Below are 23,691 nucleotides of genomic sequence, written 5' to 3' on the forward strand. Positions count from 1 at the left end.
ACAAATTACATGGGGATCGGTGATAGCACTGACGCCTAAAAAGTCTATCCTTTCATAACCGTTATCGATATATGTGTACAATCACGATTCAAAAAACTACTTCCTTAGTTTTGGGTGACACTTATTAGACTGGGTGGTAATTGCATTAAAAATAAAGTTCCAAAAATGGAAATATTAAATTTTTACAGTTGACACCTTATTTATATTGTGAACCAAACGATAGCGCGATCCAGAAACCAGCCCCTTCATATTTTTTTCAGTACAAACATGTAATATATTTATTTAGCTTTTAATCTTATATATAAAAATAATCAGCGTTTTTCAAATATTATTTTTGATCTCTCCCTATCCGGAGCCCTTGGACGATTTGTGACGGACGAACAATTGATTTTGTAGAACTTATTTGACCTATTGAATCGGAAATCTTTAATGGAGTTCAAAATTCGGGTAACACTGAGCGTATGTACGTGTACGTGTTTTGTTCTTATACATAATTAGTGTTGTACTCAGCGGTGAAAGCGACGTATTTTTTATATAATATTCTACGTGTTTTTTCTTTATTAAATACAGTGTATATTATACGTACCAGAAAATTTTACAAGATATGAACTTAGTATAGAAAGTTAGCTTATACCTTAAAGAGATTCATTTCAGCAGGAAATAATAATAATATAGATTTAATAAAAATGAACAGTTAATACGTATACTCAGTTAAATACAGAACTAGATGCTTTAGTAATATGAAGTAATGCTCTTTCAATTTCTATGTAAATGAAGGCGTTAACTAGAAATTATTTGGCCCTAAAGTGGAACATCTTGTTTAATTCTTGTTCATGTTTGTTAAATTCAATGCTTAATGCAAATTATCTATTTATTTACTTCGTTTTACAGGATTACGACGCACAGGACCTCCTCGAGTTCGAAGAAACAATTCTCCAAGGAGTAGAGTACAGTAGCGAAGGGAAAATCAGTAGGAAACAACTGACAATGATCCTTCTAGCTCTGGCTAAGCACAATCAAGAAGAAGAAGTCTCGACTCCATAAGAAAAGCCAAAAAAACACACCACTCCGTCCCAGTAGTTCAATGAAATAAAATCTGTAACAGACGAGCTGAGATTCGTTCCTTGAAAGATTTCCTAATAAAATTTCAATACAAATTTCCCTTCTATATTAAATGTTACGTGGGCTGATCGAGAATTAAACCCAAGTAATAGTTCAAATTGACGCGCTGTTCTGGATGAATAGTACTGAATACTGCAATTCCTTGTACTTATGAAGTAAATACAAAGGAAGTGTCTTGTACTTAAGTTCTTTAATACCTACAAAATGTCGTCCTATTGTAGCAGTGAACTTTACGTTACGTGGTGATGGTTATCTTAGCAGTGGTGTAGCATGGGGGGGCGGAGGGTGCGTTCAGCACCGGGCGGCACTTTGCCGGGGGCGGTACTGCGGAGGTTTAACTTATTTTAAAGAAATTATTTTTTTTACCTCACACGGTTAATAGTTAATTTTTAAAATAAAGTTTCACTTGCTCTCACCTAAATAAATCAAGTGAGTTCAAACTCGATAAAAAATTAACGAAAACGTCAATCTACATGCGTAAATCTTTCAAAGTACGAGTAACACACTCGTACTACCAAAATGTCGAAAACCGCCCGTTATGTCGACTTCAAACTCGATAACGATTGCAAAAATAAGAGGGCGGCAAATTTGTAATCCGCACCGGGTGCTAGTGATCGATGCTACGCCACTGTATCTTAGGCCACATTTGTGAATATTTGCTATTTAATACTGCACGTGATATCTGTCGTGATATTTCTGTCTCACTGTTAGTTGGAAACTGTAACAGTGGAATTCAGAGCTGGTGGCCAATCAACTTAAAAAAATGTCGCTTTCGAATATCGCAATTGAATCGAAAACGTAATCACTGACCGTGATTTTTCCATTCTACTGACATAACGAACGAATCGTTCCGAAGTCTACCGACTTAAAAAGACTTAAAGAGAATCGGAAACTTATCTTGGCTGTTACAAATTAGTAGGATTGGTCCCATGGTCAGGGAAAATATCTCATGGCTCTCCACGATACACAAACTCTTCACAATAAGCCCGCGTATCATTAACCTTGAACTGATATAATGCGCAAACGATTTGTGCAAATTATTAGCTCGTCCATTACAGTTTAATGCATATGTTGCCATAGTTTGATGAGATATTGTCGTCGAAATGACATAGAAGGGCTTGAGCGATGGAAAATAAGTTAGTGCCAATGTCGTACAAATAAATCTATGATTAGTTTTTGACAGGAAATAATATTCCTGAAACTTCAATTATTATATGCGTATATATGTATGCGTAAAAGTATTCTCTATAGATCAGATTTATTTCAAAAGAAAGAAGACCATGTGAAGAACTAAACCAGCATATTCTTTGATGAAGATACAAATAAACATTATTAAGCAATTTCGATTTTATATTGTGGCAAAGTTAAAAGGCATAGTTTTTCTGACAAGTACATTTTTGGGACTTTCCTGTTTTCCCCTTTGCTTTCTGTCTCTGAAATAATAAACATATAACCTACACATACATCGCTCAATCCATTCTACGTTTATGATCGTTGTAGTAGAAATACTGGTGTCGTGAGACAATTGCACAGATTAAAAATAATTTAAATTTGTACAATTGACTAACGATTTTTTTTTTTTTAAATAAATATCGTATATTTTGTATCATCGTAATTGCATATGTAGATTTTTTGTTTAGTTTCAAATGGATGTCATATATGTATGTGTTTATTTTATATAGAAAGTTGTTTTATGTGTAGATTTTTCGTGTCTATAATAACTATGAATATTGCACATTAGTTTATTAACTATAGCGGCCTGTTTATTTAGTTTCGTTTTAAAAAATATATAAAAATGTTTATTATTAAGGGAAGGTTATTACAAATGTCATCATTGTGACGCCAAAACGTATGCCAAATATTTAAAAAGAACATAGATACTATTTTCATAATATTCTTATTTCAAAAAAGTACATTTTCCATATATACTTATTTAACAAAATACTTCGTTGCTCGTAAAAAAATAAATTTAAGAAAAACGCCATATGCACAAATGTTTGTTTTAGAGGATAATAAATTTATTTCGTTGGGCTATGATAAATTCACATTATAATTGATGAATTTGAAGTTATAAAAATATGGAGGTTAGAAGCCAATAAAGTTCATTTCAAGAAACGAGCTCCTAAAGTTAATGTTCAATGGTTAATACGCGTAAATTCAATTTTTTAAATCATTTCTTAGGATTGTCTTACATGACGAATTTGTCTCGCTATCTCTTACCTCTCGCTTTGACCAATGACGTACGAGTATTTTATTCTGTAGGAGTTCGATTCGTGGAATGGACTATAGTGTGAAACTAAGGTAAGGGTCAACCAGGTAAGGGCTCGGACCCGTGTCTACGGTGCGGCGCCGTTTGCCGTACAACGGTACGGCACCGCCATCGGCAGATGGCGCCGTGTCGCACCACGGCATCATTTACCGGCACGTGCTCACTAATATTGTGTTGTCAGTTGCATAGTGCGGTAATTTTTTGCATAAAATGGCGGAAGATTTAAATTTAGACTTTTTGATTTCACTAGTGGAAGCACGTCCCGTTCTAAGGGACAAGTCAAAGGAAGATTATAAAAATAAAAATTTTAAAAATGGCACGACGCCGTGGCTCCGTACGGCACCGCATCGTAGATATGGTTCAACGTCCTAAGGTTTGTCCTTTGAGACGAACTGTTTTGAGGGACACATTTTAGAAACAGATACTTCTTATCACTACACTTAAGCTGTTAAATATATCATCTAAGGCCGGTTAGCAAAAGTGACAAATCGGTTCTACAATTATTAAGTGTATTTTGACTAAGCCCACGGAACTCGTTACATTGTTACAAAAGTGAAGTGTTTATTAACGATTCCATATCAAATTGTATTTCGTTTCGCAATAAATTCGTTTTAAAATATTAACTAAATCTACGGTTACCAATCCTAGGCAGTTACGTTATTTAATGTCCGGCCGAGGTGAGAAAATGCTTTCCTAATAAGTCTGATGTCAGGTCCGTGGTCAAGTAGACAAGTAAGTTGTAAGTTAATGTAAAGGCGAAGAGTTCACGATAAAATATTATACTTATTTATTTGCCCTTACAAATAATCATATCATTATGTCAACTTACAATAATGTTATGTTTTTTGCGATAAATTAAATTTTGAAATAAGAAAACAAAATTATTATTTTTTAATTTACACTATGACAACTGACAAGGATATAATATCAAGATCAATTGGCAGACTTCAGGAAAACAATCTCTCATTGGCCGAACTTGAGACGTGAAACCCATCAGGTATTTGTTGCCATAGTAAAATTAAAAAACAAAAGCGTTTTTTTGTCTTTGCGCATTAATCATTAATAAAAAGAAATTAAAGAAATTAACTGGTTGTAAAATAACGTTATATTTGAAGGCTGTTCTAATAAATACGTATAATTATATTATATATAATAGAATTTTATATATCAATATATTATTAGTTGTATATTAATGTTGTGATGTTAGCTTTGTATAGACGTGGATGGATTTAATATTCTTGTTAGGTCAAAGCCACACATGCGTGAAAACGCTATTAAAGTGTTTTATTGAAATTAAATCGAAACTTTAAGAATTTGTCACAATTCTCGAAACACATTTAAGCGTACCTTTAATATTATGTGAATTCCCTAATCTGTAATTGATTCTGGGGTATACTAGGGCCGAGTTGTTCTGTACAATCGTTAGTTATTTTACCACGAAACATCGTAAATTGCAAATGTTAATTGACGTATCACAAAAGTGATAACGTGCCAACGGGTAGGCTATTTTATCGTTTATTTCTACAAATTAAAAAGTTTCGGGCTCTGGGTTGGTTTTAAAATATCCAAGTACAATAATTGAACTTTAGAATATATATAATTGTCAAATTTCTTCACACAAGCACCCATAATTGCAAATTGAAAATTAAATTGTTAATTAAGTTGGTGTTTATGCTATCTAAATGTTTTAGAAATGTTAAATGGGTAATTAAATATATTAAATGTTTAGCTAAGCTAAATTATTTGTAACTTATGGGCTAAGCAAGGTTATTTCACAAAAAACAACCAACATCTCCTGTCTAGAAACTTCAAAATACTAGCTTGAATAAGTTCCACCTATATTGTATTTTTTTAAATTGGAATAGTATACTTACTAAAATATTAATAAAGTATAATATCAAATTAAGTGCATTATATTTAACATTAAATAATTAGATTATTGTGACAGATATTTATTAATGTTAAAATAATATTACATATATATATCCATCCTCCTGCCCTTATCCCAATTTTACTTGGGGTCAACGCAGCATGTCTTCTTGTTCCATACTTCTCTGTCGGGCATCATCTCACAAGTCACATATATATAATAATATAAATAGGGTGCGGTAAGCCATAAATGGAATAAAATGAAGCTAAATAAATAATCAAATATCGAGGAACATTGTAATAATAAAATGGCTCCTTATAGTATATAATTTATGATAATTTTAAAAGTAGACAACATTTTCATGCAATAGTATATACATAAATTTAATTTTATTTTAATAAGTAATAAGAAAAACATGCTTTTTATTATAAGTGAGTACCTTATAGGGAAATTTTAATCCGTCTTTGAAATACAAAAAAACTACGAAATAGACAAAGATGTTGCCGTAGCACAATGTTGTTTAGTGGGAAATAACTTTGTCAATATAGTCGCAACGCCTGGCGGCTGGCACTACGTGTTAAAATAAAAATGAAGATGTTTGCTATAAAGTGTTTATATTTGTAAGTTGTGTTTTTATTTCGTACCTTTTGACTTAATCTCCCTTAAATATTTAACTTAATATATAAAATTAAATAAAATGTGCAATTTGAATATTGAATATGTCCTAAATAGGACATGTACATAATACTGATTTATCGACTGCAACATTTATTAATCCGCAACAAATATTTTATACTGATAGCAACAGTTGCTAAGCTCTAACAGTAATGGTCCCACTGATGATAATTATATTAAAATTACACTAAATGTAGAATAAGTGTCTATGACACTATCAAGCTTTGACTCAAATGTTTTAGATAATCACTGGATTTGTTTTGTTATTGGTTCTCTAATATATTGCGATTATTGTAACTACATATTTAAATTTTGTACTAAAAATGTGAGTAAAATATTATTTTTTACGTAATTGATTTTCTAAAACCATTTTCCGAACAAAAGTTAATACTGTACACGATTACAATAACATTTCTATTGACCAAAGTTAACTTCAACCGTTGTTGTTTTACATAAGGTACGAAAGGAGTTTATAGGGTAGTGTCTTAATAATATAGGTAAGTGGACTTATGAATAGCCCACCTGATGAAGTCACCACCGTCCAAAGACTATTCGAAATATTAACCATTCATTACATCGCCCATGCACCATCAGTCTTCAAATCAATTCAAATTTTAGTTTAATGGCTTTTAGTTGTGCCGACAGGGCACAGATTATTTCGCCAATGTCATATACGATGGAGAAGACACGAAAGAGATTGATCGTTACGGTTGGGGAAACAAACTCAATTAAATTTTCAAGACTAGCATAGTAGTAGCAATTTCCTCGTTAATCCTTAACCTAGAACAACACAAACATTAAGGGTTAATAATAAGGTAAAGTAAAAATAATTGTTAGTACTCTAAACTATATATACCAAAATATAACACTCAATTGGACTATTCACAACTTACATATTTTATTACATTTAATATATTTACATATAAAAAAGAAAAAAAATGGACTAAACACATCAACAAACATTTAACATTTATAGGGCGAGGTACTTTAGGAGGGAGAATGTCGTAAATGGGATGAAGAAATTTAGAACAAAAGAACAGGATATGGGTTGCGGAACCTTCGTTTAGGCCACAATCACACAGCGAGTGATCTCAAACTCTTATCTTTGCTAGGTGGGTAGGTGTGCATGAATGGCCGAGGCGTACCACCAGTCTTAAAAGCTAAGATGTTTGTCCATTGTACCTGTTGTTATTAATCTACCCACACACACTTCAAACTAGAGCACAACAATATTATTATTATTGATGTTGGAATATGCGATGAGTATCAACCCCGTAGGTGTAACCTCTGCCGGCGGGAAGTTTATTAGCTAAAACTGAGTTTGCCATTATTTATTAAATCGTCAAAATAAGTTTTATTTCTATAAACATTAAAAATGTTTAAAATGTTATATTATCAGCATCATATAATATTAACCTAATAATATAACTTTAATATGAAATTTAATATGGGTTACGTAAGGCCGGGAACTTTAGGGCGCCCTGGGAGACCAGCTATAGACAGCGATATGCTATGTAGGTAAATACAGATGACAATTTTTGAAGTGATAACTTCTTATGGGAGAGTATAGTGCTTCGTTCCGTAACGCGTTACGGCGCCAGTGTGTCTGGTTTCTATTTCTCTTAAGCATACGGCAGCGGTAGACAAGCAATAATGATACTAACAATGTACATAAAATATATTTTATAATCGATACATGATTTTGCTAATAAATAAGCTTTTCTTACATTATCATATTAATATACATAAAATTTAACTAAGCTTTTCTCAAGTTAAACAATTTCGATATTGAGTAGTTCAACTTAGATTAGTTTAATTTATCAATTTTGTCAGGCATCCCGAGACGAATTTGTATTTATATCTTTAAATACAAAATTTAAAACTATAAATTCATGAAAAATCTTACAAAATTTATGAAAAAATCCGCAAGTATAAGCTTCACTTATAATTTGTTATCTAAATTTGCTGAATACAATACAATACCTACTTAAAAATACATTTCAAATGAGTACATGGAATAATTTAAAATTATTGAATAGGCAAGAATATCCAGACTCAGCAATTACATAAAAATTGTATATTATCTGTTTCGAGCGTCGCCTTATAAAATTAGCCAATCAGAACGCATACAAAAACCATAGACAAGAAATAAAGCGCTGTTAAGCTTTTCAGGATAACCGGGCGTAGCGCATCGTTGCGGTGCAATTTACGCGGTCGTAATTTACATAAATCGTGTCGGATAGTAAAAAGTTATTAAGGATTTTGTCTAAACATGGGTGTGGACGTTGAAACTATTACGCCCGGCGATGGTAAATTATTCTTAATTACCTAGTACAATGCCTATGATTTTATTATAACCCTAAACTATATATTTCTAATTCCACCTTTTTTTTACTTCAAATTGTAATACTAATTATAAGAATAATCATAATTATTGTATTTATGATCCAATCAGTTTGGAAATAGAACATTTAATCCACGACAATGGTTAAAACTTTGTAATATTTGTAGAGGCAACCTACCCAAAACGGGGGCAAACTGTCGTTGTCCATTACACCGGTACGCTGACGAACGGGCAAAAATTTGATTCATCCCGTGACAGAGGCAAGCCTTTCAAGTTCAAGATTGGAAAGGGCGAGGTCATCAAGGGCTGGGATCAAGGTGTCGCTAAGGTAGGACACATTAAAGTCATAGTTAGTAGCGAGCAAAAAAAAAACATAACCTATGAATGTTGAACTCACTTTTATGATAATACTTACCATAATATACTTACTTAATTAAGTATGCGAATGTACCTCATATCTTTACCATATCTTTAATTTATTTTTAGTAGCTAGAGGTTAAGCAATCAATTTTCAAGAAGTAATTAGAATTAGATTTCTAACAGAAAATATATAATTTATTAAATTGTGCAGATGTCTGTCGGTGAGCGTGCTAAGCTGACCTGCTCTCCTGACTTTGCATATGGCCAGCAAGGTCACCCCGGAGTCATCCCACCAAACTCCACACTCATCTTCGATGTTGAACTCATCCGTCTTGAATAAACACATCAAAACTTTGTTCACTAGATTTAGTTTCACTTAACTAATTGTTCACAAAAGAGGTTTTAAGCATTGCCTTTTAGTGTTCAAAGTCATTACATAAGTTGAATTTCTATGTTAAGGGGGTTTTCATGCAATCAATAAAGAGTTTTGATATATTTCATTTTTGTAATTTCTTCATATAATAAATTTTAATATTGTATTTGATTCATGAATAAAACTATATGCAAGACATTCCGTGAGCATTTCAAAGTCAATTATACTTATATCTTTTATGTACTCTCAATGAATTTTGCATATTAATTGTAAGCACAAGATTGAATAATATTTGCCTATCAAAGATGTTTCTTCTTCCTTTTTAATTGTATTCCGGTACATACTTCAAAAGCTTTATTATATGTAATACTTTAAGAATAAACATCATCTAACACAGATATTCTTTTATTTAGCATTTTTTACCATGTACCCACTTCCGCTGTGACCTCTCAATTGGAATTTCAAAAATGAAGCATTAAACCTACTCAATCACGGTTAAACATATTGCATTAAAAGAAAATATTTTTAATCAGTCATTTATAAATAACTCATGTTATATTTTTGTAAAATTATTTCTTTAATTTTCCACACTAAATCATCCATGTTGTAATAACAATGTTTAATGTACTAGCTAGCTAATTTGGTACTAGGTTAAAATCCTGAGTCTAAACGATAAAGATATTGGTATGTTTTTGTTAAGAAATTATACGAAGCGGCTTGAGTTTGATAGTTGGCAGCGTAATCTCATGCTTCGAAAAGTAACTCTTCCGTCGTGTAGGATTATATCGCTCAAGAAGACATGATACACTATTATGAAGTAATTCATATTACACCAAAATTACATATAAAATGTTATTCATTTTTTTTTCATTGGCCTAAAGTAAGATCACTCATAATTTAATAAAAGATCAATTATATTTGAAAATGAACAATTAAATATAAAATTAAAAAATAAATTTGAAAATGAACTATTTAATTTGAAAATGAACTATTTAATTTGAAAATGAACTATTTAATTTGAAAATGAACGATTAAATTTAAAAATGAATGATTAAATTTGAAAATGAACGATTGAATTTGAAAATGAACAATTAAGTTTGAAAATGAACGATTAAATTTACAAATGAACAATTAAATTTGAAAATGAATAATCAAATAAAATAAATCAACATTATAGTAATATAGGATAATCAAGACGTTTAAATTTATTTTAAATATTTGATACTTTGTAAAAATATTATAAAAGTTCCTTATTAAACTGAATACTAGTTTGCAAACTTTTACAAATACGTGAATATCGATTCATATATTTATTTTTGCAACAAGAGAAATAAATCTAATTTCGATACCAAAACAGATAACATATTTATCTCCAAAGCCGAACTCTTCGTCATTAACCTTACCAATTACCTACAATGTAATAAGATTTGACGTCAGCAATGAAACGACAGTACTTCGATTAAAATTTTTTTATTCATAAATCTTGTAGTCTTCATCTGAATGATGTTTCCTAATAGAACCTCTTTTCTTTAAATTAAATAATTAACATAAAACATTCATTTCTCGTACATGTAACGCAAAAATATCTCTTCCCTTTCATATATTGCTATTTGCACCGACGTGCGCCTATATACAAAGCTATATTATTTATCAATATTCTTAGTATTGTAGAAGCATTTTTTCTTAATATATAAGTCAATAAAAATTGTTAACCTTAGATTGTATTTTTTAACGCACTAAAGAAGACTATAAAAAAAAGGCTCATGTGAGTCATGTGTAAAAAAAAATAACACAATTATATGCAAACAAAATACATTTTCTAATCATTTTTATAAGTTTTTTGGAGGGCTCGTAATATAAAAATATATATCAACGGTCAATATTTCTACTAAAGGATAGCTGCTACACAATTGAACTTATAATTATAACATAAACATAAGATCTGTAATTCCTTACAATTAAGTATTTCAATATTTATTTAATGATTACTTTACAATGAGAAAAATTCTACAATCTTATAAAATATGTTACAATAATAGATAGTATAAGTATAATATACTTATGTTTATAGTATTCATACAAAATAAATTTAGAAATATTCAAAGGACATGCCTTCGAAAAATAATTCCAAGGAATTTTTATTTGAAAGAAAAAAAACGAATCACATATGTCATTCTTTTCTATATATTATATTTACAAGTTGACAAAAAACACATTGCTCGACGCCATTCCAATATAGGCACCTTATTTTATAAACAATATTCTCTTTATAAAAGAAATATCTAAACTAATATTAAATAAAAATGATCTATTAAGTAACATTATAAGAACATACTTTAAGATGATAAATTTAGATCCGTCAAGTACTACAAAAACATAATTTATATTACAAGACTTCATTATTGGAATAGAATACTTTATATTTAATAGTTTAGTTTGTCAATTACTCTATTCTTACTATTATAACCATCTATGTACTGCAAGACATTTCAAAACACAAAGTCTTGTGACATGAAAATTTTTAAATTTTAAAGCTCTAAAAACAAAAATTATTTGTGCCCTTTTGTTTGAGAATTTTTACATGCGAGTATAGTGTTGAAAACAATACGTTTGTTATACAAAATGTTATGAGTGACAAAAATAATATTAATAAAATTCACAGAATGTTCAACATTTCTCTGACACACCTAAAAAATATCGATCACTTTACGAGTTAGGCAAAGGTTTGAGCGGCCCTAGGCTTAACAAACCATCCGCTCCGAGTGCCTGTAAACTTGATGTCAGACCATTTTGCATGTTGTGCACTGATATCACGGGTATACCAAAACATCCATTAGCCTGCTCACGATTTGCCAACGGTATAAAACTATATATTCCTAAATTACTCAATCTCTTTAAATTATCTTCTTGTGAGAGATCAACTACAGGCAAACCCAGTTCTCTATTAGGTCCTGTAACATTGTGGAATACCCTTTTATGGTGCTGCAATTGCAAAGATTTTGGGTAGGAGGCAGGACACTCGTCACATTTAAAAACAGGTATTTTACTTTGGGGATGTGCATTCGACATGTGAACTTGCAATGAATTATGATTCATAAACATTTTCTTACATATTTTACAAGCATACATTCCACCTCCAATCTTAGCCTCAGGTATTGAGAATTTGCTAGATTTGGATGTATGCTTTATACTAACTCCCGCTCCTAAATTAGGAATATGAGGCAAAGGACGTTCTGGCGTAGGTGACCTACTTTTTTGTTTTTGTTTAACACTTATTCCTCTTGATGCAAGAACATTCGCCATAGCGTTCGCCTCATTATTAACAGTCTTTTTCGTTATTGATATTTGACTACCAAGATTCAATTTATCTTTCGCACCCTGCACACTCTGTATCATAGGAAGGCCCTCACGCTGTTTCTGCATTGCCATCACTTGGCAATCTTCATTATCATGTTTACCAGGCAGCAACATATCAGTTCGTCGCTTTTGTCCTGGCCCGCCCACTACCGCACCCGGCCTCTTTAATGGCATTCGTGGGCCGACTTTACCACCACGAACTTGCCCATGTACTTGGATTCCTGGCCGTATTGTAGGTCTCTGTCCTCTAACTGTAGGTAATCGCGGCCGTGGACCAGCTATATTTGCACCGGCTGCCATTCGTATCGGTGTACCCCCAGCTATTTGCCCAGCCATCGTCTGACCCGGAGGCGCCATTTGTCCTGGGCCTAACTCTGGACCACACGTAATCGGTTGACCACCAGGACCTTGTGCAGGAGGAAAAGTTTGTATATTTTGTATTTTAATACCACTTCCTGGTTGTTGTTTAATACCTCCACCAGGACTGGATGCAGATGCGTAGGAATGACTAGGTGACGAGCCTGGTGGACCCATAGAACCGGGCGGATTCATTATACCACCGGGTGATTGTCCATAAACACTTTGTTGCATGCTTTGTAAAGGTGATGTTGTGGAATATGGAGAAGAAGCCATCGAATAATGAGAATTTGGAGGCATGGGTCCTGGATAAGATTTCGACATTGGCGTTTGATATTGCCCATACCCTTGATTCATATAATTTGGTCCTTGATATTGATTTGGCATTGACATAGGTTGACCTGGAGCACCATACATATTGCTAGATGTCTGAGGATAGCCTCCATGAATATTTTGTCCAGAATTATATGCATTATATTGCGGTGGAACCATAACACCTCCCGCACCAGGATATGCTTGTATATTAATCATAACATTCTGTTGGTGAGTAAATCCTGGACCACTGTTACCTATGGTTGAAAGTTTCCCGACTTGTTCTGCTAATTGTTTGACTGGGAGTAAGCTTGAAAGAATATTCGAGGAATGATTATACGGTAACAGTGAAGATGAGGACGGAGCAACGAGGCTTTTAGAATGCCCTGTCACCCTTTTATGTTCTTCTAGAAGTGATATATCAGTGAACCTAGTATTGCAAATATCACACGAATGTTGAGGACCTAACGTATCTAAAGATACATATTCACTCGCATCTGATAAAGACGACATATTTTCCTTTTTTGTGGACGTTGAAAGAAGACTTTCAAAAATATCATCTGCACTTTTTTCAAGCATATCTAATGGCGGTTTACTATCTGGAGCGTTCCAATTGAAGTTATGTTGCTTTTCTGTAGACGGTGCTGATGATAACCGAGACGGTAATGGCGTAGTCGAGTTGTAAGACGATTGTGGCGATGCATAAGATGTAAGAGGTGTCGTAGAATAAGCAGGTGGTGGATTTTCTATTTTAGGTACAATTGGCTTGATATCGGGAGCCGGAGTAGTCGATACAACACAACAGTCATCATCTTCGTCATTTGAATCGCCATTAATCTCAATTACAGTTATAACATCCTCAGTTTTTGTCACTGGAAGTAGAGAAGGTATGCTTTTAGTATTTTGAGTGTTTTGGTTACTTGGATCGGATACAACACCCAATGATGGACCTTCTGGTTCAGATTTAATGCGTGCCAAAATGGGTGTTGTTCTTTCTGATAAAGGTGGTGACGATCTTTCCGATTTAATTTGACCTGTGAATAAGGGTATGTTGTTTTGTGTTTCACCACTTGGAGTTTCAGGCAGCTCTTGTTTTACTACCACATTCTCTGTCCGATCGATAGATTCTTTCCTTTCTATTGTAACATTATCAGACGATCGTCTTGATACAATAGCTTCACTTATTTTAGGAGGTTCTTTAACTGCTATGGGAACACTAGGTCCCCTTTTAGGTGTTTGTTTGATAGCAGGCCTATTTGGTGGCTTCACTTTTAGACTTTCTTCCTGTTGAATTTTAACCGGTGTTACTTTAGTAGGAGTACTAACAGGTTCTTTTTTTGGTGTTATTAATTTCCCTTGAATGCCTTTGGGTAAATTAGGAATTATTCTTTTACCCTTATCAGAATCACTGCTATCAGATCTATTACTATTGTTGTGACTTTGTTGATCGTCAGAGTCATGTTCGCCTCCAGAACCTTCATTTTCTCCAGATTTATCATTTTCATCGTCATACTCTTGATCATCCTTGTCGTCGTCATTTCCGCTACCTTCATCTTCATCGTCAGAAGCCTTAAAGTCTTTAAGACCATTGACAACTTTAAATGAATTTGTGTTATTCCCATCTGACTTTAGTTTGAGTTTAATACCTCCAAGCTTACCCAATTTTTGCATCACATCACTAGTTTTTTCAGTATCATGATCGGGTTTTTCTTTTTTTATTGGAGTTGAATTTTTTGTTATCGTAAAACCCAAGCCACTTAATTTATTCAAAGCTGAATCTGAACTTTTTGCACTATTATCACTTTGTTTTTTCAAAGAAATTCCCGTCTTCTTTAATATTTGAGATATGTCTATCTTTTGGGGCGCTTTAGGCGCATTAGCTTTTGGTGGGGCAGGAACATCCTCATCATCTGACCAATTCTCATCACCCGAATGCGGCAGATCTTCCTCGTCGGACGGCAGCTTGTCTATTACCACCGAGGGCAGTGACACGTGCTTTATAAGATGATTCTCCAACTCCTCCCAATCAGAGAAATCTGTATCACAAGTGAAGCAGCGATACTCCTGTTTTGGTTTTTTTATTAGAGCGCCAGATGATTGGAGTCGCGCCAGCAAACTTGCAACATTTGTTTCAGGTTTCTTCTTTTCCACTTCTTCTTGATAGTTTTGTTCTATTTCTTGTTCTTCTCCATCTAGAAAAATAAGAAAATAACATTTTAATTTACAGTGAAAATACTACATTAGTTTTAAAACACGTTTTTTTTACAGTACAATGCTACTACTACTAATTACTTATTGTGTTGTTAAGTGGGATCGTACTTGAAATGAGTGTTTTACTTAATAACCTCATAATCAAACTGGTGCTGATAACAAATGCATTTTGTTGTGAATAGTAATACCTGAAGCATGTTATATTTCAAGAAACTGACATCATCATCTGACCTAACAATCTAGACTAAATGTTATTATGCTCAATTATACATATTTACGACATTTTGATATTTAGACAAAGTTGATATTATAATATGTATGTATATAACGAGCCTGAGGTAAAACCACACATATCTAACAAAAAAGTTACAAATAAAAATGTAATGAAATATAATTCATCATAACATCATTATGATAACATAAGAATCTATCTTATAATTAGTTTGTCTAATTATTTCAAGAAATGATTTTTTTATATAATAAAATATTGACAAAAAACTTATAAAGAAGAATGATAAAAACGAAAAATAATAATGCTTTTGTTTATATAAAATTATTCAAATAATCTACATAAATATAAAAAAAAATTAAATATTTCTTTAGTAGCAGAAATATTCAATTAGTTCTAGTTACTTGCTAATATTATAGAAGTATAAGAAAAATATATATAAATATATATTTAAAAGATTATAACGAGAAACTTATTATTTTATCAGTAATCTACATCCCCGTTTTGTTTTGACTAATATAGTTCCTATGAATAGCTAATTAAATAATAATAACTTCATATATTATCCTTATATAGTTTGAAAGTGTTATTGTATTTTTAGTTTGTTTTTAAGAGGCAAAATTAAACTGTGATGGAAAGGCGCTGTAAAACAGTGCCCAATTACTTTTTATTGCAAAAATAGTTTTAAAAAATCATTATTTAACAACCTGATTTCTTTATAAAGATAACTAAATATAAAAAGGAAACAAAACATGTTATCTGTTACGGTAAAGTCTTAGTGTAATGTTTCAGGCATTACGAAAAAAAAGTATTCTGTTTAACATTACATATAATTACTGGCTAATATATTAAATATTATCGTTTGTAACCACAATCAATATCTTTATCTATAGATCATGTTGTTATGAGTAACCAACAAAATGAGTGCAATTTTTTTTTTAAATTATTTATCTGCTTAAAGCGAAACATAATCAAATCTAATCTTTTTTTACTTTTTGAAATGGTAATCCTTTGTTTTTATTCTCTTATTCATATGATATTGCACATTCTTGCATGTCTAATTGTGTATAGGTAATCATTTGTAAGATAACAAATTTTGGACACATAAATTATTTTTATATGTATAAACGTATAAGAGGTTTTACTGAATCTACACAACATTTGCCTAATAAATTGAATGTAAAACACTTTTTATTCATATAAGGCTGCATTTAGATATGCTTTCAGACGGACAATAAGACAAACAACATCCACTCGAACTCTAGTTCAGTTACCGTGTAGTAGTTTTTGAATATAGCTGGTATTGAAGTTATCATTAAGTAAAAATAATACTTTTACTAAATTGACATTATACAAAAAAACAAACAGTAAAGTTTGATACAAAATTTGACGAAGGCTATTTAAATAATAAATATACTATCAATATTCATGAATGAAATGATATGTACTCTTATCTTTCATTGTAGCAATATAATTGTGCAATTGAATTAAGGTTTTTAGTATTGTCTGTTTGAAATTTTTGATTAAAAAATAAGTTAAAATAAACCTATTTGAAGGATTCTAATCTTATGTGAGACATTGCACCGACTTTGTATGATTAATAGTTTCTATTTTTTTAAATAGTTTAGGGAAACCTCTTGTACATTATTATATGAAACAATATATAATTACTCTACAGAACAAATAAAGTATTGACAGATAATTTTGTCTACAATCTAGAAATGTACATATTACGATTGAATCATTTATTTGTAAAGTACAATATATAAAGTATAAAAAATAAAATTAAATAGAATTGTAAATTAAAATAAAAACACACCTGATTCATCGTTTGGTGGCGATGAAGGGAAATCAGGTTCAATCTTTGTTGTCATGATTAACCTGAAAACAAGTGGTCTTAACGAGTTAAAAAAAAATTTAATAACCTACATAAGTTGCTGCAACCAAAGCAAATTTTAATGAAAATCCAATGCAAACTAATAAAATAGTAAACTAGTTAGTTTGTGTTTAATAAAAGAAACAAATTAAAACAAATCATTTGACATACTTGTTACATTGTTAGTAAACTCAGATTCGCGGGACAGAAGCAAACATAACTTTTATAGGTTTTATACGTTGGTTAGTATTTAAATTTGATTGTTAAACCCTATTGTAATACTCAACGTACATATAATATAACGAATAATTCAATAGAAAGTTAAGATGTGTACATAAATGAACATTGAAAATTTTATATGTACTTTCATAACTATACAATAAAACAACTACGAATATGACATGCTATGACAAATAAAACAAAATAACGAAACTATCGAATATACTCACGTTCATTGTCCAATTTAATGCAACAATAATCCAAAGATTTAATAAATTTAATGAACTAACAACTCCTACGAAAATAATGCGTCTTGTTCATAATTTTACGATCACAAAACACAAATGTCACAGTAATAAATAAATAATCAAAACACAATAATATTTTGTTACCGGTTTTCACTCACAACTGTCTTAGAGTTAACATAACATTTAGGACAATCCAGTTTTTATCGAACTTCAGTGATCAGTCACTGGGTCTTACTTCGATACGAAAATAGAAAATGGCCGGCTAAATAAACGCCAAGGGACAACAGACTACCGATTCACTAATAACAAATAAGCACAAATCACGTGTTAATATAATAAAGGCGGGTTAATAATAAAAAGTTTTTTGTAAAACAATTTCAATTAAATTATGCAAATTACTACTATAATTGAAATCGCAACTATTTTTAGTGAGTTGAGACTCAGGCCGATGTCGTTTCGATCGACCGCACTCCGCAGCTATCTAGGCTGAGCATGTGAAATTCTGTTCCGTTCACTCATAGGCGAGTAGGCACAGAACAGACACAGATGCCATTGCCAATATGACGCAGTGCCAGTATTGGCTGCCTGGCATATTTTAGGTATGTGCCTGTTTTTCTATCTTTGTCATACCCCTGAAAATAAGATATATCTATCTCTTTCTGTGCAACCTATTTGCGGCGCCACTTACGACGACTTCAGCCGACGCCGACGTAGGGCACAAACATTCGGAACGGGTCGTATAACTTGTATAAGTTTGGATTCGTTTGATATTGACCTCGCTTGCTCGGCTCAGGTACAGAAACAGAGCGTTGACTGCTGGGAATAATAATACTAAGATATCGACTGCGCATAATATTATCAGCAAGCGGAAAGCTACTTCTCGCTTAATTATGCATACCATACATTTGTTGCTTGTGATAGAATACTTTTGTTGCGATTTTTATTTATAGTTACTTTATTAAGTTGTTATTTTATTTATAAATACCGGATTTGAGTTGATGAAATAAAATATAATCTAATCTTAATCTTTGGAAACAATTATATTATTTTTAATGCATGAGAAATAAGTAAAAATGCATATTTGTAAATGTATTCGGATTTTGTGTGTCTATATTTCATGAGTGTATGTGTCTGTTCATTTTAATGAGTTGGTACAATAATAATATAAAGAATGCCAAAAATACTGTAAGTATTCGCTTTGCGCTTGACATAAACGTACCACGATTTATAGTGTATTATACCTATTATAAGGATAGTATAATAATAATAAATTAGTGCGTAGTCAACCACGAATTGGCTTTATATTATTATTTAAAGGTGCTGTTCAACTTCTCAGGATATCAAGGTTATTAATTGATTCATCATTAACAATGACTTAAGCACTCAAGTTATAGTTTATTATACTATTATTTAATATGTCTGTGAAAACAATTACAGTGAACCGACAAAACGACGTCAGGTTTTTTATTGTACAGATTGAAACAGCGGCCTTGGTTAAATACATTTCTGAAAATCCGTAGAGACTTGTTTAGCCTTGCGCAGTGAGACGCGACAGCGCAACGTGCAGCGGTACATTCCAGAACGGTTTCAACCGGTCTGAACTGGACTATTATCATTATCCAGTAGATAAAATTATAGTACATGCAAGAGATAATTCTACAATAATGATTGTCAGAATTCAATGATAATATGAACAGTATTGTAATTATTTTGTTGTTATGACGCAAAACAGGTATTGTCACATCGCGGATGTATCGATTATGGGCGTGGTTAGCAAATATCTGGGGTGAGGGTGTTTGAGGTGGCACAGATATAGATTCTACCCCGCTTAAGCACTTATTCGACAACATTAAATTTAAAAACAAGGGAGTGATGGTTTTGTACATTTATTTATTTAGATTGTAGTACGTATATAAATATTTTTAAAGTTATTTTATAAGCAGATTTAAATAAGAGTAACTGCTCTACCTTGCTTCTCCCCTTGATCTTGTCCGTTATAGTTCTCTTTTTTATTTTCGGTGGATATCTGGATTCCGGAAGCGGAAGATATGGATTATTGGGATTCTTACTCACTAAAACCCCTCCCCATCTAACCCCAGCGATGGCCACTCTCCACGCGGAACTGAGAAACTGCGAGATTGTGTCAATATACGCTACCATTGCCTCTCCGATACCGTGCTCCACTTGCTCGGATGAGGTCTCCTAAGGGGACAAAAGTAATCTCAACCTCCGTACTCTTCGCTGGCACGTATGGCAGTACGAGACCATTCTAGCACAGCTCCAGATACCTTCTCAGGGCCGCTTAAACAAAACACACGAGATGCCTACCACACGCGTCCATGAATCCAGGGTCACGGCCCATCTTTTAAGCCTTATACATTGGCTGTGGGACGGTCGAAATGAAGCTTGGCAGTTTTTCGGTCCCATTTCACCATCTTCTTTCGGATCATAACGGTCTTATTTATTTATTTATTTATTTATTATAATATCAACACCAACAAGAAGTACACTCATACACACAATATAGACATTAAACATAAGGAACAGAATATTATATAAATATTATATAAATATAAACATATTACAGAAGTAACTACAGCCCTGTACACTAATTTCCTGTGGAGCATCGCCGACGCTACTGCTCACAGGGAGAGGTCTCGTCCTCGTTCACGAACCAGGCTTTGCCTTGCCGTATGCTGGATGATATCCTGAGTCACGCCCCAGGTTCAGGTTGGCGTCACAAGGTCACATTATCATCCTTTACCCCAGCGATCATGACCGATCATTACTTGCATAAGTTGAATGTGCATCATCATCGCATTTCGAAGTATTTTCATATGAAATCTCGCGTCCATATCCACCAGAATATGTAGTAATCAGCGCTCACTATCGGCAAATAGCAATACTCGGTATTGTTGTATTCCGCTTTGATGGGTGATCGAGTCAGAGTAACTACAGGCCCAAGAAACATAAAATGTTATAGCCCCTAAGGTTGGTGACACATTGATGTTGCAAGGAATGATATTAATATTTCTTGCGGAGCGATCTTTAGGCGAAGATGACCACTTTCGATCTGGTTGCCCGTTTGTCCGTCTGCTTAACTAATATTTAATTAAAGAGAATGTATGAGCGTGAAGTGCGGAGTGAGTCGCAGAGCTAAAAGTGCGGTATCCTCCCACAATGTAAAATTCTCTTTTCTGCTACGTTTGTGTTATCAACGCAAATATGTGCGTCAGACGTATTTATGTAACACTATGCAGAAGGCTCTTGCAGATGATAGGTATGTGATATGCGATTTTTAGTAAAAAAATCACAGGAATAACTTGCAAAATTACTATCTGCAACTTTGTAGTACATCTTTTTCCCAGTCCTTTGAGCGTATTTCTATCTGCACAAAAATAAGCTGTTACTTAAGTAGCCACCGACGACTGAGCCTACTGATACAATAATAAAATAGTGTTAAAAACATTTTCGATATTTTATATTTATCGTCAACTTACCTAGTTTAACAGACATCAAATGTGCATAATCGAGTCTATAGTCAAATGTTTGCCAGCTTCTTCCAGCTGCTATGTGGGACGGTACTTGGAGAAACAATTTGAAAATCTGCCTTCCCCTTTCAAGAGTGCCAAATTTCCTCTCAATAGGCAGATATCGGATAGTAACTGAAGCTTTTGAAAACGACACCAAAAAAAACAACCAAGCCCTGTCTTGACTTGTCCGATCAGTTAGGGAACATATATGAACTTGACTATATGACATGGATCAATTATTAAGCAAATATTTGTGGAATTATAACTTGGATGTCTAAATTGTGTTTTAAAGTTGTTATCTTTGTCTTATTTATAACCTAGTTCAGTAACAACTGAGATTTTGATGTGTATTCATCAGAATTCAGCGTCACTACAGCTACAGCCAAATGAGCTGAAAGGTTGTTCATTAAATAGCTCATTTTGAAAAGAATGTGTATGAAAATGAATTTGTTCTTGCAACTTTTCACGAAAAACTTGGATCTCGTCTAGTTGAGATCACTTATTAAGCGGTAAACGTGTCATGAGAAAGACAAATTGCGTCACAGATAGAGAAAATTTCACTTTGGTTCTAAGACGACCTGTGGTGACCAAATTGTACTTCCACTATTCTGTTTAAATTTTAACATCAAAACTTGTAAGAAAGATTCAGTTTTATGTCAAATGTGATATACCTTTTCTTAATCTATGCTATAGGCACAAATAGGTGTTCCTCTAGGATCAATTTTGGGTTCTTTTTTATTTCTAGTATATACAATTGAACTATCTTTCTATGTTAAAGGTATTTATGATATTTTATGTAATATCTAGTAATTATATAATAATAAAAAGTTCATTATCTTGTATTATCTTGGTATATTACTTTTGGGTAACGCTAGAGATATTGTATATGTATTCATTTTACGAAACAGGGTATTTATAATATTGGAATTTTTGCAAAACGCGGACGAAATATTTACAGTTGCGTCAGAGTCTATTTACAACAACGTTATGTATATTCACCATATAATTGATTACTTTGATAGAATTGGTGATAATCATTTTATGAACACGAGAAGTAAGGATAAGTTTAAAACGTCTTAAGTCCTTCCTGGACCAAGGTATTCGTTTCTATTATAAAATTCCGCTGATATTTTTAACTTAGCCGAACCATAAATTCAAATAATTTATTAAATAACCATTAATATATAAAGTATATTATTCAAAACAAGATTACTGCAAAGGTGATATATACTGAATAGATGATAGAAAAAAGGGTGGAGCTACTACTTGATGACTTTCAGCAGGTTATATTATATAAATTTAATAGGCTATTTGACAATGCGAAAGATAAAGTGTCAATTACTATTATCAGTATATATTTTGAATGTAAAAATGGTTATTTATTAACGTCAGCTGGAAATAATAATTAATTTATTTAAAAATCCGTAAATAAAAATGCATTTATTTAAACTTGTCACGTGACACAAAACGCTCCTGATTGGTTGGGTCTGACGTCACTTGCTTGTAAACATCGTTTGAGGTAAGCTTTCGAAACTGTTTTAATAAAATTTTCCTATATTCTTTTAATGCGATCTGGCTGGCTTTATTTTTTTAAATTATTTTCTTGTTGAAACCCATTTTGTATTACTGATATTAATTTGCCATTTTCCGTCTGTAACAAACAAAAAAGTTAGTCGGAATCTTGTAGTGAAATGCTTATTGAAATCATAAGACTCTAGCTACAATTTTTAACTAATATTATGGAAAACAGCGGAAATATTCGAAGTGAGTTGAAAGATACATTCCGTTAATAACATTAGAGGTATTATAACTTCAAATCAATAACAAAATAGCCACGGCTTACAGCCTAGCGGTTAAAGGGTTTCGCGCCACCAAAGTTTAGAGCAAATACTGCTGGCTTATGATACGTTATTAACCTTAGCATTGGACATTTGTAAATTGTAATAAATTACCTCTTAGAATACGAAAAACTATCACGTATGTCAGTAATTTAATGTTTTTTCATAAATTAAAAGAGCTGGTAATGTCAGCAGTAGCATAGAGTTCAAATCATGTATTTCTGCACTATTAAATTGAAGGCATTTGCATTTTTATGTATAAAATTTAAAATAAGTTTTTAAAATTTAAAAAAAGACAGCAGAAAAATTTTAGTCTTCCCCCACCACTGTGAAGTCTAGTACTCGCGCCACAGATGCCCACGCGCACGCGTGGTGACGCTATAAAGGCCATCGGGCCGACAGCTTTTACACAATGAAAAAACGACGGCGCTGTCAGTTTATTTTCAGAAGCGATACTAAATAGATTTATGCGAAACGAAGTATGAGGAAGATACTTGC

The 23,691-nt window shown here is 32.4% G+C and overlaps 3 protein-coding genes across 4 annotated transcripts in view; 2 read left to right on the top strand and 1 right to left on the bottom strand.

Moving 5' to 3' along the window:
• LOC125073368 (calbindin-32) overlaps positions 1 to 5,307 on the top strand; it is a 134,696-nt gene extending 129,389 nt beyond the window's left edge. For both annotated transcript variants that reach the window (XM_047684171.1, XM_047684172.1), the window contains one exon: positions 892 to 5,307. In XM_047684171.1, the coding sequence (XP_047540127.1) occupies positions 892 to 1,044 (153 nt within the window). In that variant the 3' untranslated portion in view covers positions 1,045 to 5,307. The remainder of the gene's footprint in view (positions 1 to 891) is intronic.
• Positions 5,308 to 8,083: 2,776 nt separating this feature from the next.
• LOC125073311 (peptidyl-prolyl cis-trans isomerase FKBP1A-like) lies at positions 8,084 to 9,409 on the top strand. The gene is made up of 3 exons (XM_047684089.1): positions 8,084 to 8,245; positions 8,448 to 8,608; positions 8,852 to 9,409. Exons 1-3 carry the CDS (start codon positions 8,209 to 8,211, stop codon positions 8,978 to 8,980), a joined length of 327 nt encoding a protein of 108 aa, XP_047540045.1. The 5' UTR covers positions 8,084 to 8,208; the 3' UTR covers positions 8,981 to 9,409.
• A 1,094-nt stretch (positions 9,410 to 10,503) lies between these two features.
• Positions 10,504 to 18,404, bottom strand: LOC125073316. The gene is made up of 3 exons (XM_047684094.1): positions 17,805 to 18,404; positions 17,299 to 17,360; positions 10,504 to 15,231 (listed from the first exon to the last, which is right to left on the bottom strand). The coding sequence occupies exons 2-3, from the start codon at positions 17,351 to 17,353 to the stop codon at positions 11,720 to 11,722; spliced, it is 3,567 nt and encodes a 1,188-aa protein (XP_047540050.1). The 5' UTR covers positions 17,354 to 17,360; positions 17,805 to 18,404; the 3' UTR covers positions 10,504 to 11,719.
• Positions 18,405 to 23,691: the final 5,287 nt, after the last annotated feature.

The sequence above is a fragment of the Vanessa atalanta genome, chromosome 24, assembly GCF_905147765.1.
Source record: "Vanessa atalanta chromosome 24, ilVanAtal1.2, whole genome shotgun sequence".
NCBI classification, from domain to species: domain Eukaryota; kingdom Metazoa; phylum Arthropoda; class Insecta; order Lepidoptera; family Nymphalidae; genus Vanessa; species Vanessa atalanta.